The sequence below is a fragment of the Pectinophora gossypiella genome, chromosome 19, assembly GCF_024362695.1.
Source record: "Pectinophora gossypiella chromosome 19, ilPecGoss1.1, whole genome shotgun sequence".
NCBI classification, from domain to species: domain Eukaryota; kingdom Metazoa; phylum Arthropoda; class Insecta; order Lepidoptera; family Gelechiidae; genus Pectinophora; species Pectinophora gossypiella.
In genome coordinates, this window is record NC_065422.1 from 6,378,439 (window position 1) to 6,398,743 (window position 20,305).

The 20,305-nt window shown below is 39.6% G+C and overlaps 1 protein-coding gene across 1 annotated transcript in view; it reads left to right on the forward strand.

Annotated features, from left to right (window-relative positions):
• The window catches only part of LOC126375448 (protein kibra), an 80,255-nt gene extending 60,997 nt beyond the window's left edge, over nucleotides 1–19,258 (forward strand). Inside the window, exons 6-20 of the mRNA XM_050022370.1 lie at nucleotides 103–948; nucleotides 1,469–1,604; nucleotides 4,678–4,780; nucleotides 5,153–5,254; nucleotides 5,685–5,783; nucleotides 6,399–6,516; nucleotides 7,127–7,307; nucleotides 8,104–8,257; nucleotides 9,105–9,196; nucleotides 9,986–10,131; nucleotides 12,521–12,631; nucleotides 13,146–13,265; nucleotides 14,081–14,236; nucleotides 14,849–15,043; nucleotides 15,303–19,258. Of these exons, the coding sequence (XP_049878327.1) occupies nucleotides 103–948; nucleotides 1,469–1,604; nucleotides 4,678–4,780; nucleotides 5,153–5,254; nucleotides 5,685–5,783; nucleotides 6,399–6,516; nucleotides 7,127–7,307; nucleotides 8,104–8,257; nucleotides 9,105–9,196; nucleotides 9,986–10,131; nucleotides 12,521–12,631; nucleotides 13,146–13,265; nucleotides 14,081–14,236; nucleotides 14,849–15,043; nucleotides 15,303–15,792 (3,049 nt within the window). The 3' untranslated portion in view covers nucleotides 15,793–19,258. The remainder of the gene's footprint in view (nucleotides 1–102; nucleotides 949–1,468; nucleotides 1,605–4,677; nucleotides 4,781–5,152; nucleotides 5,255–5,684; nucleotides 5,784–6,398; nucleotides 6,517–7,126; nucleotides 7,308–8,103; nucleotides 8,258–9,104; nucleotides 9,197–9,985; nucleotides 10,132–12,520; nucleotides 12,632–13,145; nucleotides 13,266–14,080; nucleotides 14,237–14,848; nucleotides 15,044–15,302) is intronic.
• Nucleotides 19,259–20,305: the final 1,047 nt, after the last annotated feature.

The window sequence follows — 20,305 nt, forward strand, 5'->3', positions numbered from 1 at the left end:
TCCAAAGTACCAACGTGAAGTAACATTGACAATAGAACTTCTTTTGCTTACGAGTAAGTAACATGTAAATCGTTGACTAATTGAACTATCTTCTCTTTTCAGAGTGGAACAAAAACTAAGTTCCCAGCAAGGCTGTTACAATATAACTGAAGCTCAAGCCATAATGACTGAGCTGAAGAACATTCAGAAATCTCTGACGTCTGGCGAGAAGGAACGCGCGGATCTCATGCAATCACTAGCCAAACTCAAGGACGACCTCACCAGGTTACAACTTGGTGACGCGTCGCCCGACCTTTCCACATTGAGTCTTCCCCAAGAGAAACTAAGCACTGCCTCACAAACTGACCTGTGTGCTGATCTGGTGCCAATAGGTACCAGGCTAGCAGAAATGGCACGGGTACGCCTGCAATACGACGAAGCTAGGAAACGGATACAACAAATCCAGCAACAACTAGCCGACCTCGAAGACAAAGTCCAGCCCGGACAAGCGGAATCCGACAAAGATCGCCTCCTACTCTTCCAGGAGAAGGAGCAACTCTTAAGAGAGCTAAGGAGTATAACTCCAAGGACGAGGTCGAAGCAGGAAATGAGTGATATCCAATCGGAATGTAAGAGATTAGAGCAAGATTTGAAGAATGCGTTTGAGATGTCCAATAAGTGTATAGCGGATAGACTAAGGCTACATGAAGAGAAGCAGTTGTTACTGCAGCAGTTGAAGGATGCTTTGACGTCGATGACGACGTTGGAAGGACAGTTGAAGACATTGTCAGCTAGTACGCTGTCTGTCTCCAGCAGTTCAAGTCTAGGGTCGCTGTCTACGGCGAGTAGTAAAGGGTCCCTGAGTTCGGGGATCAGTTTTACGGACATATACGGAGGTCCGCAGATAGCGAGCTCCTTCCAAGCGGACAAACCTATAGATATGGTGGACTTGCATAGGAGAGTGGAACGGTGAGTTTTTATTTATTTAACCGTTAAAGAAGTTATTTCTTGCAAATGTATGTAAACCAAAGACAAAATTGTAGCTATCATCTTTACTCTCGTGTTTTTTGTATCTTGTTCTTTCTTTAGTGAAACATGTTTTTTTTGGCTGTCAATATGCACCGGCACTGTTTTCAAACAGTAATTAAAAACAATACTTATTAGAGTTATCCCGTTTCTGACTGGGTCCTCTTACCTAACCTGAAGTGGTGCGACTGCTTGTCTGACCTTCCAACCCGAAAAGGAAAAGCCAGCGCAATAAATGTTAGGTCACATAGGCACCTCCGAAATGCACATCTTGGGATTTTTCACGATGTTTTCCTTCACCGTTGAGCAGCTTTTCACAACTTGTATAGCCGGAGAAAAGAAGGAAAACCTCGGCACAGGGCCTTAGACGTTCTTTCGAAAAAAATACTTATTAAGATAAGTTTTCGTTTTCCTGGTAGTACAGACTATAATAAATCATTGTTTTAACAATCAACGGTTGCAGGTTACTCCGAGGGTCCAGCTACAACACGGACAGCGCGACCCCAGCTGCCAGCAGTTCTCCGTCGCAGCCCTCGTTGTCTCCGCGCAGCAGCCTGTCTTCCGCCAGCCCGCCGCCGCCACCACCGTCTTATAACCAGGTAACTTACTCGTACGGTAAGCGTGCTAGAGGAGCACCGATTAGGTGGGTGGACCAGGTCAAGCAGGTGGCAGGGGGGCCTATACAAAGAGCTGTACATATGGCACAGGACCGAGCCCAGTGGAGGAAGATTACATATAATCCCGACCCTCAGCAGTGAGGGACAAGAAAGAATACTCGTACGGTTACGAGCACTTTAGTTTTACGTCATAACATAACAGGCAGTAAGAGGTATCTTCATCCAGCGCAAGATGAATTATGTATCCACACTGTTATTTTTAGTAAATGAAAATAATATATTCACTAGAATCCTTTAAAAAAAATGTGATGAAGATATAGAAAGGAGAGTGAGATTGGGTAATTCAGTGAATGGGGCAATGCACGCAGTTGTTAGTAGCCAATGTATCTCGCAAGATGCGAGGATGGCTGTTCACAATGCAGTGCTTGTCCCTACGCTGAAGTACGGTAGTGAATGTTGGGTATGGCAGAAGAAGCATGAAAGTAGGATCAATGCCGTAGAAATGAGGTCTTTGCGTAGCATCTGCGGTGTGAAGTTGAGTGATAGAGTGAGAAACAGTGTGATAAGACAGAAATGTGGTGTAAAAGACGATATAGTGACTAGGATTGAGAAGGGAATGTTAGGTTGGTTTGGACACGTAGAGCGGATGAAGGATAATAGGATTGCAAAAGCGGTATATAAAGCGAAAGTTGATGGTAGGGCTGGCAGAGGAAGACCGAGAAGGACTTATGATGACCAAATTGGAGATGTCCTTAGAAAAGGTTCAATACGATCTACTCTGAACCGGCGTGCGTGTATGAAGCGATTGATGAATGTGGAGGAAGCAAGAGAAGTGTGTCAGGATCGAAGCAAATGGAATTCTATAGTCTCTGCTTACCCCGGTGGGAAATAGGCGTGAGTTTATGTATGTATGTATGTACTAGAATCCTTTATTACGCTATACCTAGGCAGCAATACAAAAGTCAAAGTTGACAGCTGTCAACATAAAAAACATTCGATTAATAAACAACTTGAAGTGAACGCATCCGAAACACACACCTCAACAAGCTTTCTGTTCTTCTTCTTATCGTGTGCGTTGTGAGGTGGAATACCAACCTCATCAACCCTGGTGCACGTTAAGCAGTTGGTCCCGGTTATTATTTACTGATGTAAGTGAGTAATCGTTACATGAGCTTTCTGTTAGTCCAGCGTGATAGATGGTGAGCCGTATCGCCGTCTATAATGGTCGAGCCAACTGTGTTGGTGAAAACTGATAACTCACTGGTGCAAGTCTGGTACCAGGGTTGAAAGCGGCGATCCCCATTTGAGAAGTAAGCCATTGTACCACAGTGACTAGAGTACTACCATGTCGAAGAATTTGAGCTATAAGCATGTAGGAAAGTGAGAAATCTATGGAAGGATAATTAATGGGAATTTGATTGTTTATGGAATGAAAGGAAGATGGTTAATGAATGGGACGTAAGGCAGTTTTTTTTAAAGTAAGAGAGGGGAGTCGATGGAGCAATGATTTGTGTAAAATATAAGGAGTAAAGACATTTAAAATATCCCGTGTTATTTCTATATCCCACAAGCATAGAACAGTCTCCGCTTGTTCTAGCCAGACGCAAGCAGTTTTATTATTTGTATGTTTGTATAATATACACAAATTGTACGCATTTCATGTCTGTATCTATCTATTATAATAAGATAACATAACATAAACAGCCTATATACGTCCCACTGCTGGGCACAGGCCTCCCTTCAGTCAACCGGAGGGGGTATGGAGCATATTCCACCACGCTGCTCCAATGCGGGTTGGTGGCGTTTTTTACGGCTAATAGCCGGGACCAACGGTTTAACGTGCCCTCTGAAGCACGGAATCATCTTACTTTTTCGGACAATCAGGTGATTCGAGCCTGAGAAGTCCTTACCAAACAAAGGACAGTCTCACAAAGTGATTTCGACAATGTCCCCATCGGGAATCGAACCCGGACCTCCAGATCGTGAGCCTAACGCTCTAATCATTAGACCACGGAGGCTGTCATTATAATAAAATAAGTTTTTTTATTTGATTTAATCGAATAAAATCCACTTCGCATATTGCTTATGAATATCGATTACGATCATAAATATCAATCTAGTCAAATGACATCTCAAAGCAGAAAAACAATATGAGCTTTATTGTTTCGTAATCGTGATCTTTCTCTACACTATTACTACATTAATACCCTCGGGCTATGATTTATCGGAACAGAAAATCACTTTTTGTCATATTCAAAAGGTCACACAATAAAAATGTGGGTAAAAAGTCATGGAGATTAAGAGATAGTCGTAATCAAATCAAAGTTATTTTTTAAACATACTTTATATGTACAAATCAGTTGAAAGAATAGTAGTAGTCATTGTGTCAACTGTGTTATATAATAATAAATATCTTCTATACCCAAAGGTTGCTTGGAAGAGATTTCTACTTAGCAATAATTCCGTCTATTGTACTCATTCCATTCCTCTTTTGTTTTTATTTTTGTGTTTCCTGTTGCGCAATAAAGTATTTGTTATGTTATATGTTTCTTAACATAACATAAACATCTTGTATACGTCCCACTGCTGGGCACTGGCCTACCCTCAATCAACCGTAGGGGGAATGGAGCATACTCCTCCACGCTGCTTCACTGCGGGTAGGTGAATGTATTTTACGGCAAAAAGCTGGGACCAACGGCTTAACATGCCCTCCGAAGTACGGAATCACCTTACTTTTTCGGACAATCAGGTGATACAAGCCTGCAATATCCTTATCAAACAAAGGAGAGTTTCACAAAGTGATCTTGACAATGTCCCCATCGGGAGTCAAACCTGGACCTCCAGATCGTGAGGCTAACGCTTTAGGTGCATTCTTGTATAATCAAATCAAAAATACTTTATTGCACACAAACAAAGCATACAAACATTAACAATAATTATTTTATTTTATAATTTGTTGTGTTTTGAACTATAAAAGTGAAGTGAAGTGCAGTAAAATGTTTTGTATTGTATTTTTATTATGTACTCATTAAGTGTATATATTTATTATTAACAGGTGGAAAAGCAGCGACGGCAACAAAAGGAACTAGAGGAGAAGTTAGCAGAAATGAGAATTAGCGTCGCGACGGGATTGAACGAAGTCACTGGACTTGCAACAAGTAAGTAAATTATAACATGTGTTATTAGTGTCACATTATTTACTGGTTATTAGTTTTAAAACGTTTTAACATTACCAAAATCTTCTTCTATCGTGTGGGTTATGAGGTGAATTACCCTGGTGGTGACCCTGACACCAGGGTTAATGAGGGAGAGAAGGTTAATGGTTACCAAAATTAATACCTATTGGTTCCTCTTCTTCTAGTCCTTGTGTCCTTATGTAGGGCTTGAATAACAGATTTCCACTCGTCGCGATCTTTTGCAGTCGCTCTAGCTTAAAACCAGGCTGGAACATGGTCACATGCATTCAAATCTTTTAAGATCCGATCCGATCTCTATGTAGGGTGTGTGTGACCGGTGAGTGTGTGTTGCAGTCCCGGTGCAGCTGCAAGGCCCGGGCCGGCCCAGCGAGCCGCTGTCGCCCATCTCGGAGACGCCCCCGCCGCCGCTCTCGCCCAGGACTCCCTCTTCTAGTGGTCAGTATACCTTGCCCACCTACACCCATTGAATACGTGTAACTATTAAACAAAGACTAAAGAATAAAATAAATTATTTTCCATACAAACTTACTAGGGGTGTAAGTTTGTATGGAAATTTATTGTCACCTCTTTGCAAGGGTTGTTTAGTAAATAATTAGTTAAATGCTTTTTAATTTCTTCAAATAATAAACTATAGAAATTTCATACAAACTTCGCCACCCCTTTTTACTCTCTTAGGGGTGGAATTTCGCAAAATCCTAGTCCTATAAGAAACTCCCATGCAAAATTTCAAACTCCTAGCACTTGTAGTTTCTGAGTGAGTGAGTCAGTGAGTGAGTGAGTGAGCGAGTGAGTAAGAGACCTTTCGCGTTTTATATAAGTATAGATAGAGTAGTCTAGTTATACTAAAACTATTGTTGTTTCCCAGGTACAAACACTAGATCAGTGTCGGCAGCCGTGAGCGACGAGTCGGTGGCGGGAGACTCTGGCGTGTTCGAGGCCGCGCAGGCCGCAGACTCCAGCGCAGGTATACCTACTTGATTCTTTTTTACCTACTATATTTCATATTACCCTGTGCATAGGCTGTTTTTTTCGCGCTAAATCCACAGTTCCATACAAAAATTAAACAAAATATCTTCGCCGCGTCAATTCTGATACTTTAAGTATTAGGACAAAATCCCAGTGTCGTATTTTTTGTCTGTTTAATCAATTTAAACCTTAAGTAACTGTTATAACTATAGAAAGTCGGCGCGCTAATAAGAACTGTTATTATGCATGTCTGCCTACCCTCTTGTCTGTGACGAGTTAGTTGCCTCTCAATAAATAAGTCAGTGTGCTAATAGCCGTGTTTCATTTTATTCGCCCTGCGTTTGCATACTTAACAAGAACTAAACGAGGCGCATCACTCTTATAACGGCTCTATTTGACGGTGCCACTTTTAGGTAGCACACACACACAGCACAGCATAGCACAGTGCATTAGCAATATATTTCATCGAAGGCCCTCAGAAACTTACAAGAAACATATCTCTGGTCTCTTTCGCATTTCTATTATATAATGGAAAATGAAAATAATGTTAAACGAATATACTCAGCTCGCGTTGAATAGTTATAAAAGCTAATATTGTAAATGTTGTCAACAGTGAACAGTGCCCAAATTGAGATCAAATTGCGGTACTGCCCAGAGGATAGCTCGCTGGAGATCGGCATACTGCGCGCGCGCAACCTGCACGCGCTCTTCATCGACATCGGCACTGAAGTGTGAGTTGCAATTGTTTTTCGATATTTTTTGGAAGTATTTAGCATATCTATGGCTATGTATTTTTTAAGTTTTATGATTTCTTTTCCCTATAAGTACTAGTTCAGTAATTTCGTGTCCATTCATTTGATGTTGTCGAACTATTAGGTTGAAGTCAGCAGACATATCTAGATCTTTATGTTTATACTTTATATTCTGAAGTTACTTCATCAAGTCCTGTCCCCAGGGATTCTATGGGAGAGCCACCAACGAACTTCCAATAAAATCACAAAAGTACACTGTACAGTTCATACAAAAACATATATTTCTTATTTTTTTATATAGATAAAATTGGTCATTTCTTAGGTACAGCTAAACTAATATTTTTCTCTCTTATTATTATAATTAAATACCTCAAAATAAATACGTTGTACGGTACATTACAACCTGCCAAGAACATTGCAAGAGCAGGGATTCATGCTTAGCTACCCCACGCCTAACCCGACGCAAAGCGAGTGTGTACTCGCCGTGGTACCACTTTGAATGGCGATGGACAACCTTTGCTTCGGGTATAACCCGGAGTGAGCATCACATCTCTAAAATAGTATTAAAGGTATAATTTCCGTGTTGTAGCTGCGTCCGCGGCGCTCTGGTGGTGGGCGGCGGCTGCGGCGTGGCGCTGGGCGCGGGCGCACTGGCGTGGCGCGGGGCCGCGCTGGCGTGGCGGCACGCGCAGCGGGCGCCCGTGGCCGGCCTGCGTGCTCTGCGCGCCGCCACGCTGCAGCTCAACCTCGCCAGCGGGGCCGAGTGCCTGGTCAGTACCAGCTACGATGCTACTGTAGTCCGGCGCAGCTGCGCTGCCCAAGAAAAGGCAGTGCCTGATCAGTACTTGTACTCTACCAGCGGCTAGTGCCAACTATGCTACTATACTTCGGCGCAGGCGCACTTAGAGTCGTCGTTTCACAGCGTATAAATCGTACTACGTATAAATCGGCCATTCAAAATCAAGGAATTAGACAGAAATGGAAATAGGAGCACATGATGTAGCATGTTCCTAGTGCTGTATAAACTTCAATCAGATGCATACAAAAGCCTTATTGCTAGAACGGGACGAATAAACAATATAAAATAAAACTATTAATATTTCCGGCGTTAAATGAAATATTGAAAAACGGATTTCAGATTAATCTTTAGCATGTCGTACACGTAAGCAAACACATCGAAATCGGCCTAAATTAAATTACGTTGAAACTTTACCATAATATATATTTTTTTTTTACAACAAAGTTTAGTCGGCTATTAGCCGTAAAAAACACCTCCACCAACCCGCAGTGGAGCAGCGTGGTGGAGTATGCTCCATTCCCCCTCCGGTTGATTGAGGGGAGGCCTGTGCTCAGCAGTGGGACGTATATAGGCTGTTTATGTTATGTTATGTTACAACAAAGTTTTACTTTTGATGATGAAAACTAGCCAAATTCGAAGCATTCGGCTTAAAGCTTTGAGTGCCATGTGATAAAACTTGGGCGAGAGCGATTTCTTTCTGATCCTTTCCCCATTCTTCCCCACCCACCACCACCTCAAGACAAAAACTTAACTTTCTTTTTTTATAGGGTTGTGCACAAGTCAGCCTGGCAGACTTCGAGCCGGACGTGGTCTCTCAGAAGTGGTACAACGTGCTGAGCTTCAGATGTATGAGGAGGGATGAGAGTTCCGACGAGTCTACCGTCATCTCCTCACAGACTTCAACCCTCACTAGGAATAGAGGTGAGTTGGCGACTTTATAAAATATGTTTGTATTGCTGTTATTAGTTACAGGGTGTTACTGACATCATAACGAAAACTTTGAGGGATTATTCAGATCATGATTCTTCTTCTGTCGTGTGGGTTGTGAGGTGGATTACCAACCTCATCAATCCTGGTGTCAGGGTTACTATTACTATTGAGCCGCCAAAGGCCCCTGACACGACTCATGTAACGACTACGTACTTACATCAGTAAGTAGTAACCGGGACCAAGGGCCTAACGTGCCTTCCGAAGCACGGATCGTCTTACTTTTGGACAATCAGGTGATCAGCCTGTAATGTCCTAGCCAAACTAGGGATCACATAGTGATTTTTGTGATATGAGTGATATGTGAATCCAACTCTCACCCACTGGACCACGGGGGCCGAGACCATGATTCTGAGTGAAGTAGGAACAAAAAAGTGGAACTGAAATTAATTAAAAAAAGCAATTAAATTTTCATGATATCAACTCAGAATCATGGTCTGAATCATCCCCTTCAGTATTCGTTACGATGTCACTAACACCTTGTATAGGTCGACAGTGACAGTGATAAAAATATATGTGACTGACATTGTCACCTTATGTCAATCCCATACATTTTTTTAACTTCTTTTTTTTTATTCGTCCATGATATGGAACAGGTTAAAGTCATCAGCGGTGATTCCTAGGAATGTTCCCATCGTAAAATCTCTTTAATAGTCAAGACACTGGCTGATTTTCTTTTTTAAATTGTTCTTTCTTGTACTCTGATCTTATCTGCCTAAAGGTTAGGTAACATTTTTTAAAACTAAATTTGCAAAGGTAACAATGTATTTTTTTACTTCAGGCCCTGAAAGCATGTTGAGTGCAGAATGCAACCTCGAGGGTGCCGAGAACTCGGCGTCGGAAGACGAAGAGTCAAGAGAACCACTCAATCAGGTACATACATCACAACCTTCTTCTTCTTCTATTGTGTGGGCTGTGAGGTGAATTACCAACCTCATCAACCCTGGTGTCAGGGTTACCATTGAGCCGCCAAAGGCCCCTGACATGGCTCATATAACGACTACGCACTTACATCTGTAAGTAGTTACCGGGACCAACGGCTTAACGTGCCTTCCGAAGCATGGATCGTCTTACTTTCTGACAATCAGGTGATCAGCCTGTAATGTCCTAACCAAACTAGGGACCACAAAGTATTTTTTGTGATATGTCCTCACCGGGAGTTGAACCCAGGACCTCCGGATCGTAAGCCTAACGCACAACCACTGGACCACGGAGACCGTTCATCACAACTCAAACGCGTTTTTATTGACGCATTTTTTCCAGGCAACTTGTATCAATGCTTTACAAGAAAGTAGATTTATTTATTTATTAATTAAAAATAATATTAAGGTTACAGTCAATCAGCCTTGAACGCCAAGAAGTCACAATCATGATTATAATATTCTAATTAAAACACATAATACCTACTACACTGTATCTACTATATTGTATCTTTTGCAATAAAGTATACGTACGTATTTGTATTGTATTGTAATGCCGGGTTTCTACCACGTTAAAATCAGGGATATGAGACTCCCGATATTTCAACACTGTTTTTGCAAGTGCCATGATCACGGGACGACTGATGTGACGGTATAATATATATTTTTTTATTATGACATAACGGACGGTGCAACGTAAATTCTATTTCCCAATTATATCATGTTAATTTGCCCGAAACAGATAGTGGAAGAGGACTCGTTTGAAGACTACATTCCCGAGGAAGACATCGCTCTAGAAGAGGAGTTCCTGCACCCCAGCACAGCAGAGAAGGAAACCAATACCGAGTGCAACTTCTGTCCAGAAGGAGCGAGACAGCTGCATAGACGGTACGAATTATATTTATTATGTACATCACCATTATCAGAGGACGGCTCACGCGGTAATAATACGATAAAATCAGATTTAAAACTTATACAAAATGCCTTCTAGGAGTCATTCAGAATCGTCGTGAGCACAAGAGACATTAAGCTTACATTTATACGGCATTATATGTCCCTGTATGACGTGGGTTTTGATGGAATATACCTGTGGCAATATAAAAAAAAAAACTCATGACATACGTTAAAATCGAATCGAATAGTCACCGTGTGAATGTAGCCTAATAATATTGTCACATCTTTTGATTACATTTAATGTTTATGGTTTACTGATGTATGATAAGTATTTTAATTTAAAGATAATTTTAGAAATATTATCATCGAAATACGAATTTTATGGTTGAAGTTTTAAACTAAAAAAACTTATTGTAAATAGGCTTGTATAGAATTTAATTATTGGCACTTTTAGTGAGGTTTTGGTGGAGGCACTTTTTAAATAAAAAATGTACTGCTTAGAACATGAAATCTATGGCGAAGGCGTGTAAGGAGACCAGAGGGATTAAAAAAGCCATATCGAAGCAATTCATCTAAGAAAGCAATATTGCTATTTGACATTTGTTTGCATTGCGCACTTACTTTTATATGCGCAAATGTCAAATTGCAATAATCAATGCTTTTGAAATGAATTGCTTCAATGTGGCTTTTTACGCCTCTGTCTCCAGCTAAACAGAGAAGAGGGTTGGTTAGAAGTAGCGGTTTGAATATACAAAGAAATAAATTATTACATATATAGTTGCTTTAGCTTTCAATTATCATCCCTTTATGTGTCTAAACCTGTGATAACAAACGGCTTATTTCTTAACCGGTGATGGTACAAATATAAATTTTGCTTTTGCCAGATACATGAAATGTCTGAGGCGAATCGAAGCCGACGGCAGGCAGGAAGAGACTTCGATACAGAAATAATATAATTCCGTCCATACATACATTATTGTACATAGTTTTACATTATAGGTATGTTTACATTGTGTCTAATGCGTGGTTGCTTCTGACAAATATAAGAGGATAAAAACTAGAAGCTCAAATGTAGGTGGCAGCACTGTTGAGTGGTCCTAAATTTTGACAATTCTACATACTGTCCGGCTAAAATTCGTGATAAAATGCTATAAAATGTGAAGCAACGTAGAGTGTATCCCGTCCGAAGAAGCATGAATTGCAAAAAAGAAAACAAGGCAGTTGGAAAAAGACAGTTTTGATTGAAAATAAGTTTTTATAAGTTTACTTCTGTCCAATCTTTAGGAAATAAATATAACACTACGATTTTGCAGTTACACGTTGCGCAAAGGGTTATAATGTAAAAATTTAACCAACATAATATGTTTGTTTACTCAAGTAGTATGGGGAACTGTCAAAATTTAAGAACACCCAACAGTAGCGACGCTTGATGGGAGAAATAGGCAGTTTTTATTCTCAATCGATTTGGGAGTTATCAAGCTTGACTAGTTAATACAGAATGTTGTGATAAATAGCTCACATACTAGACTATTAAGTAGCATACTCCACCACGCTGTTTTAATGGAGTAATTGTAACAACTTACAATAATAAAAAAATAACTTACAAAAACATCTGTATTAATTAGTTAAGACGCCGTATTTTAATCTAATACGATTATAATAAAAAAGTACGTATTGCATGTTTCAACAAAATATAATTACAATATCGCTCTTTGATATTTTTTGCAATTGATTCAATAACAGAAGAGTGATCGCATGGCATGATATTGGCACAATGTGAATGTATCGAACAATATTGAGCCACATTTTTACTAACTTATTTTATATATATTTTAATTATTTAAATAATAATATCTCTATTTTACCCAATAGTCGGCTCTTGACAATAAATGGGTATTATGTAATTTGGGATTTAAAAAAAAAACAGCATGATTTCTTCAGCGGAATTGTAGCGGATAAACTGTACCTCATAATGGTGCTGATTGCTAGAGATACCTGAACTTCTCTTTTTATTTTGAATTATACCTGTCATTTTCTTATCCGACGAAACGAAAAGGATCGAGTAATTCATATATTCATGTTCATTTATTGCCAAGTCACAAGCACTTAAGGTGTTACGCTTCAAAATGGAACACACGTCAATTTTAGGCATCTTTATACCAGCAAGATGCCAATTTGATTCGTCCGGGTTTTATTCATTCATTCACTCATTCATTTTAAATATAACAACTGCGAAGAAGTGAATGACAGGTATGAAATTAGGATGTGTCTGCAGGAATCAGCACCATGGCTCATAATCATTGACGGACTATCAGTTTGTGAATTCGATCTTATAAGTATTTTGTACAAAATTCTATAGATTAGATTTTATTATTCTTTATAGGAAAAGTCAACAAGTAAATGCGAGTCCGGAGGAGTCTTTGGCTACGATAAAACGATCTCAAACGTTCTCACCGCAGCCACAGAGCATCGGCAAAGGACAGTATATTTGCAGGTATGTCGTTGAGTTGGTTATAATATCGTGAGGAAACCCACGTTCCCGAAAAGCGTTTCGGAGGTACGTGACCTAACCTCTATTGGGCTCGATTTCCATACGCGGGTTAAAAGGTTAGACAGTCGATTCTTAAAAAAAACTGAATCTGTCCAATCTTCAGGTTAGGAAAGCGGGCCCCGTGAAAAATGAGGATCATTGTTCATCTCATATTTTTGGTTAGGTTCATTATTTTAAAGTAACCCAGTATGATTTGAGTGGTAAATAGGCGAGTATGGAAACGTGCGAAATATTATAATATTAGACAGAGAGTTTGTAGATTACTTAAAAACAAAACGAGTCAAATAAAAAATTAAGAATTAAAAAAATATAAATAAAATAAATATTTTTTCTTTCAGATTGATTTTCGATTTTTTTCGTCTAGCTTGTATTTCTAGATTAGCCCTGCCATTATGCTATGGCTATATTAATGCTATAAAGAGGAGTATAGAATGAATATTTCCATCTTATGTTTTAGATTGAACCGTTCGGAGTCTGACTCGTCCATGGCGCAGTACGCGCGGCGCGTGACGCTGCAACCGCCGCCCGCCGCCGGCATACCCTTCGACAGGAGCGTGCGCGAGCGCAGGTCGCTCAGGTTAGTATGCAGCTTTAAATATACCTTGCAGCTCAAATTCTCCTCTATTGTGGGTTGTGAGATCAAAAACCGACCTCAACAACTCTTGTCTCAGGGTTACTATTGAGCCGCCATAGGTTCCTGATATGGCTCAAATCTTCTTGTCGGGCATTTCCATAACTTTGTTGGCGATCAGCTCATGGAATGTGTGCTTGTCCCTGACTATACAGAAGAGCTCTTTAACCGTCGCCGCCTTCGTCCACTCCTTGATGTTGTCAAATCAAGTCATAGGCAGAGTATGTTCCACGCGTCTACCAAAGATTTTGCCCGATAATATAATTTGAAGCAGGCGATATCTGTCATTTCTAAGCATGTGCCCTTGTGCACGATGCCTTACGTAACAACTAAATAAACTTAGGTAAATAGTAGTCGGGGCCGTCTGTTCACCGTCTGTCTATATCTCACTCGCATTTACGCATCAGACACAGTACGAATAGATTTTTGTATTTAGTGTCCGAGGTATGTCATAAATTCCCATTGGTATTTCTTGTTCTTGTTCGTTTTGAATCCCAACACATTATAAATGATTATCACGTGGTTACCGGTAAAGGAGAAACCCACATTGTTGTTTCCCGAGAAATGTGTTTCGGAGGTATGACCTAACATGTATGGGGCTGGTTTTACCTTTGCGGGTTGGCAGGTCAGACGCTTCTGTAAAAAACCAGACCTGTCAAATCTTCAGGTAACTTAAGTGGTGGAAAAACGGATAACGCTAGAGGAGGTGATGATGATTTGTTATTGTCGTGAACCCCAGCTAACGTTGGTGTGTTGTCCAGATGGGGCCGCGTCCCGGGCGGCGCGGTGCGGCGCAGCTCGACGCGTGCGCGCTCGTCCCGCACGTCGCTGGACCTCACGCTGGACCTGCGCGCGCAGCACGAGCGGCTCGCTGACCTCAGGACCGAGATCGCACACCTCGCGCAGCTCAAGAAGAGGTATATTTCATTATTCGTGTTTTTCAATTTATTTTCAACAGCGTGGTGGAGTATGTTTAGCGAAGTGGAAGAGAAGTACGAAGAAGGCAGACCCCACCATCAGATGGGAATAATAAATGCCAAGGAGAGAGAGAGCGTGGTGGAGTATGTTTCATATCCTTCCGGTTGATTGCGGAGGACAGTTGGAGGGCTGTTTATGCTTTTCAATAGGACCATTATTAACAGTGACCCAATCTTAATACAAGCATATTGCAATGCAATAAAAAGCAATATTGAAATTTGACATTTGCGCATATAAAAGTAAGTGCGCAATGCACACTTCGATATGGCCTTTTGAACCGCCCAGGTTACATTAACCCCCTTATGTTTAATAAGTGAAGGTTTACATAACATTAAATTCGGTTGTGTAACTTACCTTAAATATCAAAACGATAGCAAAATTTCACCCTATGACATTGGTCTAACAGAAACCTCGATGAGGTGTGGGTACTTACTTCATCTTGAGATGGATGTACATCTGACTACCCTATTGGAATATAGTCGTGAGCTTATGTTAAAATTTCGTCAATTCCATCTTTGTCTTCTTTTCTAATCTCCATCTCTTTCCTTTAGACTGGAAGAAGCGTGCGCCCGCGGCGACCCGTGCGTGGCAGCGTGGGTGTCCACGGACGAGACCCTCAAGCGGCTGGTGGCCGGGGCGGAGCCCGGGGACCGCGCCGCGCGCCTGCTGCAGCGCACCTGCCGCGAGATCTACAAGCTGCGCAAGAGTCGCCAGGGGAAGCGCCGCCCCGACCTCGTCACCTTCAAGTGAGTGCATGACTTATTTCATCATTCACCATCTCCCTAGCATTATACTGTTATCCAAAGAGCCCTAAGAGCCAAAGGCCCCTGACGTGACTCATGTAACGACTACTAACTTACATCAGTAAGTAGTAACCGGTACCAACGGCTTAACGTGCCATAACGTGAAGCACGGATCATCTTACTTCTGGACAATCAGTTGATCAGACTGCAATGTGTTAATGTATTAATAAACTCTAAATGAAGTATAATATTTTTGTTACAGAGAAAAGATGGCATTCTTCACTCGAAGCAAATCAACTATCCCCGTCTTACCTGGCGAGGAGGGAGACGAACATCTGTCGGAGGACGATTGGGAGGAAATCTTAGAGGAAAGGAGGACGCCGGACGGGCGCTCGTCTAAGACCTCCTACGAGCTCAGGAGAGACCACCGTTGTACTGACGTCAGACAAGGGGCTGAGCAGGAAAACGTGAAAACCGAAGTCGTCGAATGCAAAAACCCGTGCATTAACCCCGAACCGTGCTACGAGAATATACCGGCGACGCAAAATTTGGCCAACAATATATCCGGAAGCCAAATCTTATCCGGAAGCCAAAACTTATCTCTTACCCAAAACGTAACGATAAGCCAAAATACAACAGTAAAACGGTCAGACGAAGCGAAAGTACTGGAGGAAGAACCGGATACGGAACCTAAGACTGAAGATGTAAGGTATGAGTTTGTTGTTGATAGAGTACTAGGTGTTCAGGTCTGAACGAGTGAGTGAGTCACTTTGGATCATCGTAATACCTTTAAACAAATTGGTAATATATACTAAAGTAATATATATAGGAAGGTTCAAAGTGGCTAAGAATGGACTATACCCTGTTAAACGTAGCATTTTGACTACAGGACAGAGACAGTCGCTTAGTCCGAAAGAGACGAAATATATGTTTCTTTCACGCTAAAGTTACATTTTACAGGGTATAAACAGATAAACGGCACCGTAAAAAAAAAGAATTTGCTAATAATATGTTCTGTGATTATAACTATTGAGATTTCTGGATTGAAGACTGAAGTGAACTATGAATGTAACATTGATATGTATTTTATTGGTAATTATATATTTACATCGGGGGGGTTAAAAATGCCACATAGAAGCAATTCATTTAAAAAAGTAACATTGCTATTTGCTAAGTAACATTTATATAAAAATAATTGCGCAATGTCAACAAAGTGTCAAATAGCAATATTGCTTTTGATGAGATGAATGAAGAACTTTTCAAGCTACGTTCTCCGACTAAAATATAGATGGCGGTGTATACCTTTAACGTGCTAAGTATTTTCTCATTACTCTGGTACATAATTATTCAAAAATTTAATGTAACGGCAGAGGCATATATAAAAATAATTGTTGTTTGAAATTTGTATCAGATATGTATAGTGTTAGATGTGTCAGATTGAGGAGCTAGGTGGCGCAGCGGTAAACGCGCTCGGTCTGCGATTGTTGAAGCTAAGCGACTTTCGCAAAGGCCGGTCATAGGTGACCACAAAAAAAAGTTTTCATCTCGAGCTCCTCCGTGCTTCGGAAGGCACGTTAAGCCGTTGGTCCCGCCTGCATTAGCAGTCGTTAATAACCACCAATCCGCACTGGGCCCGCGTGGTGGTTTAAGGCCCGATCTCCCTAACCATCCATAGGGAAGGCCCGTGCCCCAGCAGTGGGGACGTTAATGGGCTGGCGATGATGATGTATAGTTGCTACCTATATTGCTTCTCTTTATTTTGATCAGAATAAAATAGGTGGAAGATGCGTGTAATAAAAAGCGTCATCGTTTGTAGCCAAACACAAAGATAAAAGGTACATATGTCTGTTATTCATGAAATTAGAATGTTAAGCGAAGGCGTACAGTGCCATCCATATTTTTCTGGGGAACATGGCCTATAGAGTCCCTCACTGCTTCGATGTGGACTTTTTAACTCCATAGGACTCAAAAGTGCGTTAATATGTGCAAATACAGTGCCATACATAAAAAAAAATATAACATTGAAACTATAAAAATAAAATACATCTCCGTATGTATTTTATACATTTTTGAAATATTATTATACATATTTTGTACAATGATCTAGTGCCTTAAGCTGGTGCCTTATTTATGGAAGAATTGTGCCATAATGCGGCATGGTTTGTTATGTACAAAATAGTTGTATGAAGTCACAAATATATGCCAAACGATTTACTTGTAAGAGCGGTGATGATAATAGCATTATGTATATACGTATGGAAGTCCCACCGGCATAGTTGTTCTACTGTGTATATAATGTGGTTGAATTCTATAGTTTATCATGGCTACATTGAAAAGAAAAAAGGAAAGAGACCTTTTTGTATTCAAAAGTGTTTGCTAATAAGAAATATTCAGGACCTCCGCGATACAGGACTAGTGCGGGGTCCGCCAGTAATGTATACATTTTTAAGTTGTTTGATAAATAAACATATTGTATTTGTCATAAACAAAACAGTTACAGAACAAAAATATTTGAAAAATATAAATAAAACAAAAATAAAATTAAAATATAACATTGTCATAGAATAAAGAATAATATAGAAAAGACATTCTCCGCCCCGCACTAATTCGTACTGGTGCCGAGCTAGAATTAATTCACCCTTTTATTAGTCTAAATGGCCGTAAGTCGTTAAGGAGTGAGAGAGCGCGCGCGGATTATTTGTCTCGCTCGCACTTACGCGTTAAGCGGCAAACGGCAAGAATGAGTATTTTATATCGAGTGTCCGGGCTGTTTTTTAATTTGGATCTCCTTTTATTTCTATTAGATTCTGAGATTCAAGAAGCAAAAACTAAGAACATTTTTTTTTAAAGTCTTTTTCATGTAGTCATGTGACTAGAACAATTTTGCCTTAGAAGTGTAGGGTACCACCGAGTTAATAGGACTTGAATGACAGGCCAAATATGCTTTGTATATACAGGCTAAATTGCGCAGGAGTCGATTATATGCATATACTGCCATTAGGAAGCGTAAATTATATATTGGGCGACTTGGTATGATAAAAAAATATATATTTTTATAACTTTGTTTTTCACCTGAAACGTTGATAAGCAACAAAAATGCTAAACTCCTAATACAATAGAATTTTATATTTGAGTCTCCGGAATAAATAAATTATAGCTCCTTACAACAGAAAAAGAAAATGATGGAACCTAATGACGTATTTTCTAACACGAATATTGTTATGGCGAATCCCTCCTGTTCTAAATCGAAAAGAGATTTTAGAGATTTTTTAGATTGAATAATTATTTTTTCCAAGGTATAAATATATTTAGCTGATATTCTCATTAAGGAATTGTTAAAAAAACAAGATTCGTGTAATTTACGAGCACTGGCATTCAGAAACTTATCGAAGTTATTTTTGGGTTTCATAAGTCACCAAAATGCAACTCTTTAGGGCATTATGTCATTAGGACACCATGGTTGCGCCACCAGCGGGAAATCAATCGGGATTCGGTTGCCAGCAACAAATTGGTTGCGCAACCAGGTGAGCCTTTACACAAATGCGTACATTTTGTTTGTGTCGCGACTGTGGCGGCGCCATCATGGCGTCCTAATGAGATATGGCCTGATACTGAGCCAATTTAAAGTCGATAAGTGTGTCTGAGCCCTTAGACGTTTATACGTGCAATATCTTGACGTACTTGTTCTAGGTGTATTCCATTTAGGTCTTGAGATCTGAATCCTCTGAATGTATAATTTCTCATAATTACGTCATTCTACGTACTCGTAAGATAATGAATTCACTAGTTGTATTCTTAATTTAATTGTAAATTTTGTATAATATTTAATTTTATTACGTAGCATAATCCCTGTGTACATAATCTGAAAATGATAATTCGTAAAAGATGCATATCTGTATTTTGATTTTGACTTCGATTTTATGTTTAATTAATAGCAATATTAGTTGATGTTAAGTATTTTTATTACAAAATAGTATAGATTAGTAATATAATGTTACATTTTTGTAAAAAATGTATATTTTATATAAACATTTACGTGAAGTTTTATACATAATTTTGTAATGGTTACGCAGGTCAACTTGGATTTGCCAAATTAATATAAGCGTTGTTTTAATTCTTCCATTAAAAAGGGATTATTATATTTTGTAAAAATGCCAATACTGACGATAGCCGGTTGATATAAATAAAAAGTGAAAATAAAAATAATAAATTAATAAATTTCTTAGTTTAATTTACCCAAACAAACACCTTACAAAATTATAATTGATAATACACAGAAATATTAGTCAAAAAAAAAACAATTTTTAGTGAAGGATTTCTATTGCAGGGGTGCACATTTATTACGAACGACAAACATAATCACGCCCTTAAAATTTCATAATCGACCAAATCACTAATTTAAGAGCCACTCTCTTGCCGGTGTAGCATTCCTCTAAAATCCTACTTTTTAGGGAAAAATAGAGAAGTGGCTTCCCTCTTGCCTTCTGCCCCAATCATAATAATCGATAATGGCCCCGATTTCTGCAGAATCATCCTAATTATAAAAATAAAACTAAGTAACTTAAAAAAGTTATACCCGTCATTTTTATATCCGCCGAAAAGAAAAGCAAGGGATGATTGACAAATGTTAATTTTAAAATGAATGAGTGAATGAATGAATAATCCGGGCGAATAAAATAGGCAGCTCGATAATATGCAACCCGTTTGACGTGTGCTGTCAACTTATTACTGTCGAATTATTATGAAAACATGAAATTTGATGGAAGATTGCTTATATCTGGTGTAGTGTTGTCCAGTTTCAGGAAAACGACCGAGTTTGTCGACCTTTGGACGTACTTATATCAATTATATGGACATTCTCTATGGACAAATGTGGTTCCTGTACTCGACATTGGCAGTAATGGTTGTCTCTATGACGACCGGTTGCCATACAACCATAAAGTTGAAGTTGATGGAAGATTCTTTTTTAATTTCAGCCTAAAATTGTCGTGTGTTCCATTAATTTTATGCCTAACGATTACCCTTTCTTTTTCGACGGATAAGCAAATGACAGGTATTACTAAAATAAAATTAGATGGCGTGTACTAATCAGCACCATTGTCCAGACATTTCCATCCATATTTATAGGTATCTAGACTAGATAGGACAATTATGTACATAAAACCCCTTAGTTTTTAATAAGTACATGATATAAACAGCCTATTTAAGTACGGTTGCTGGGGCACAGGCCTTTCGATCGGAGTATATATGGATCATACTCCACCA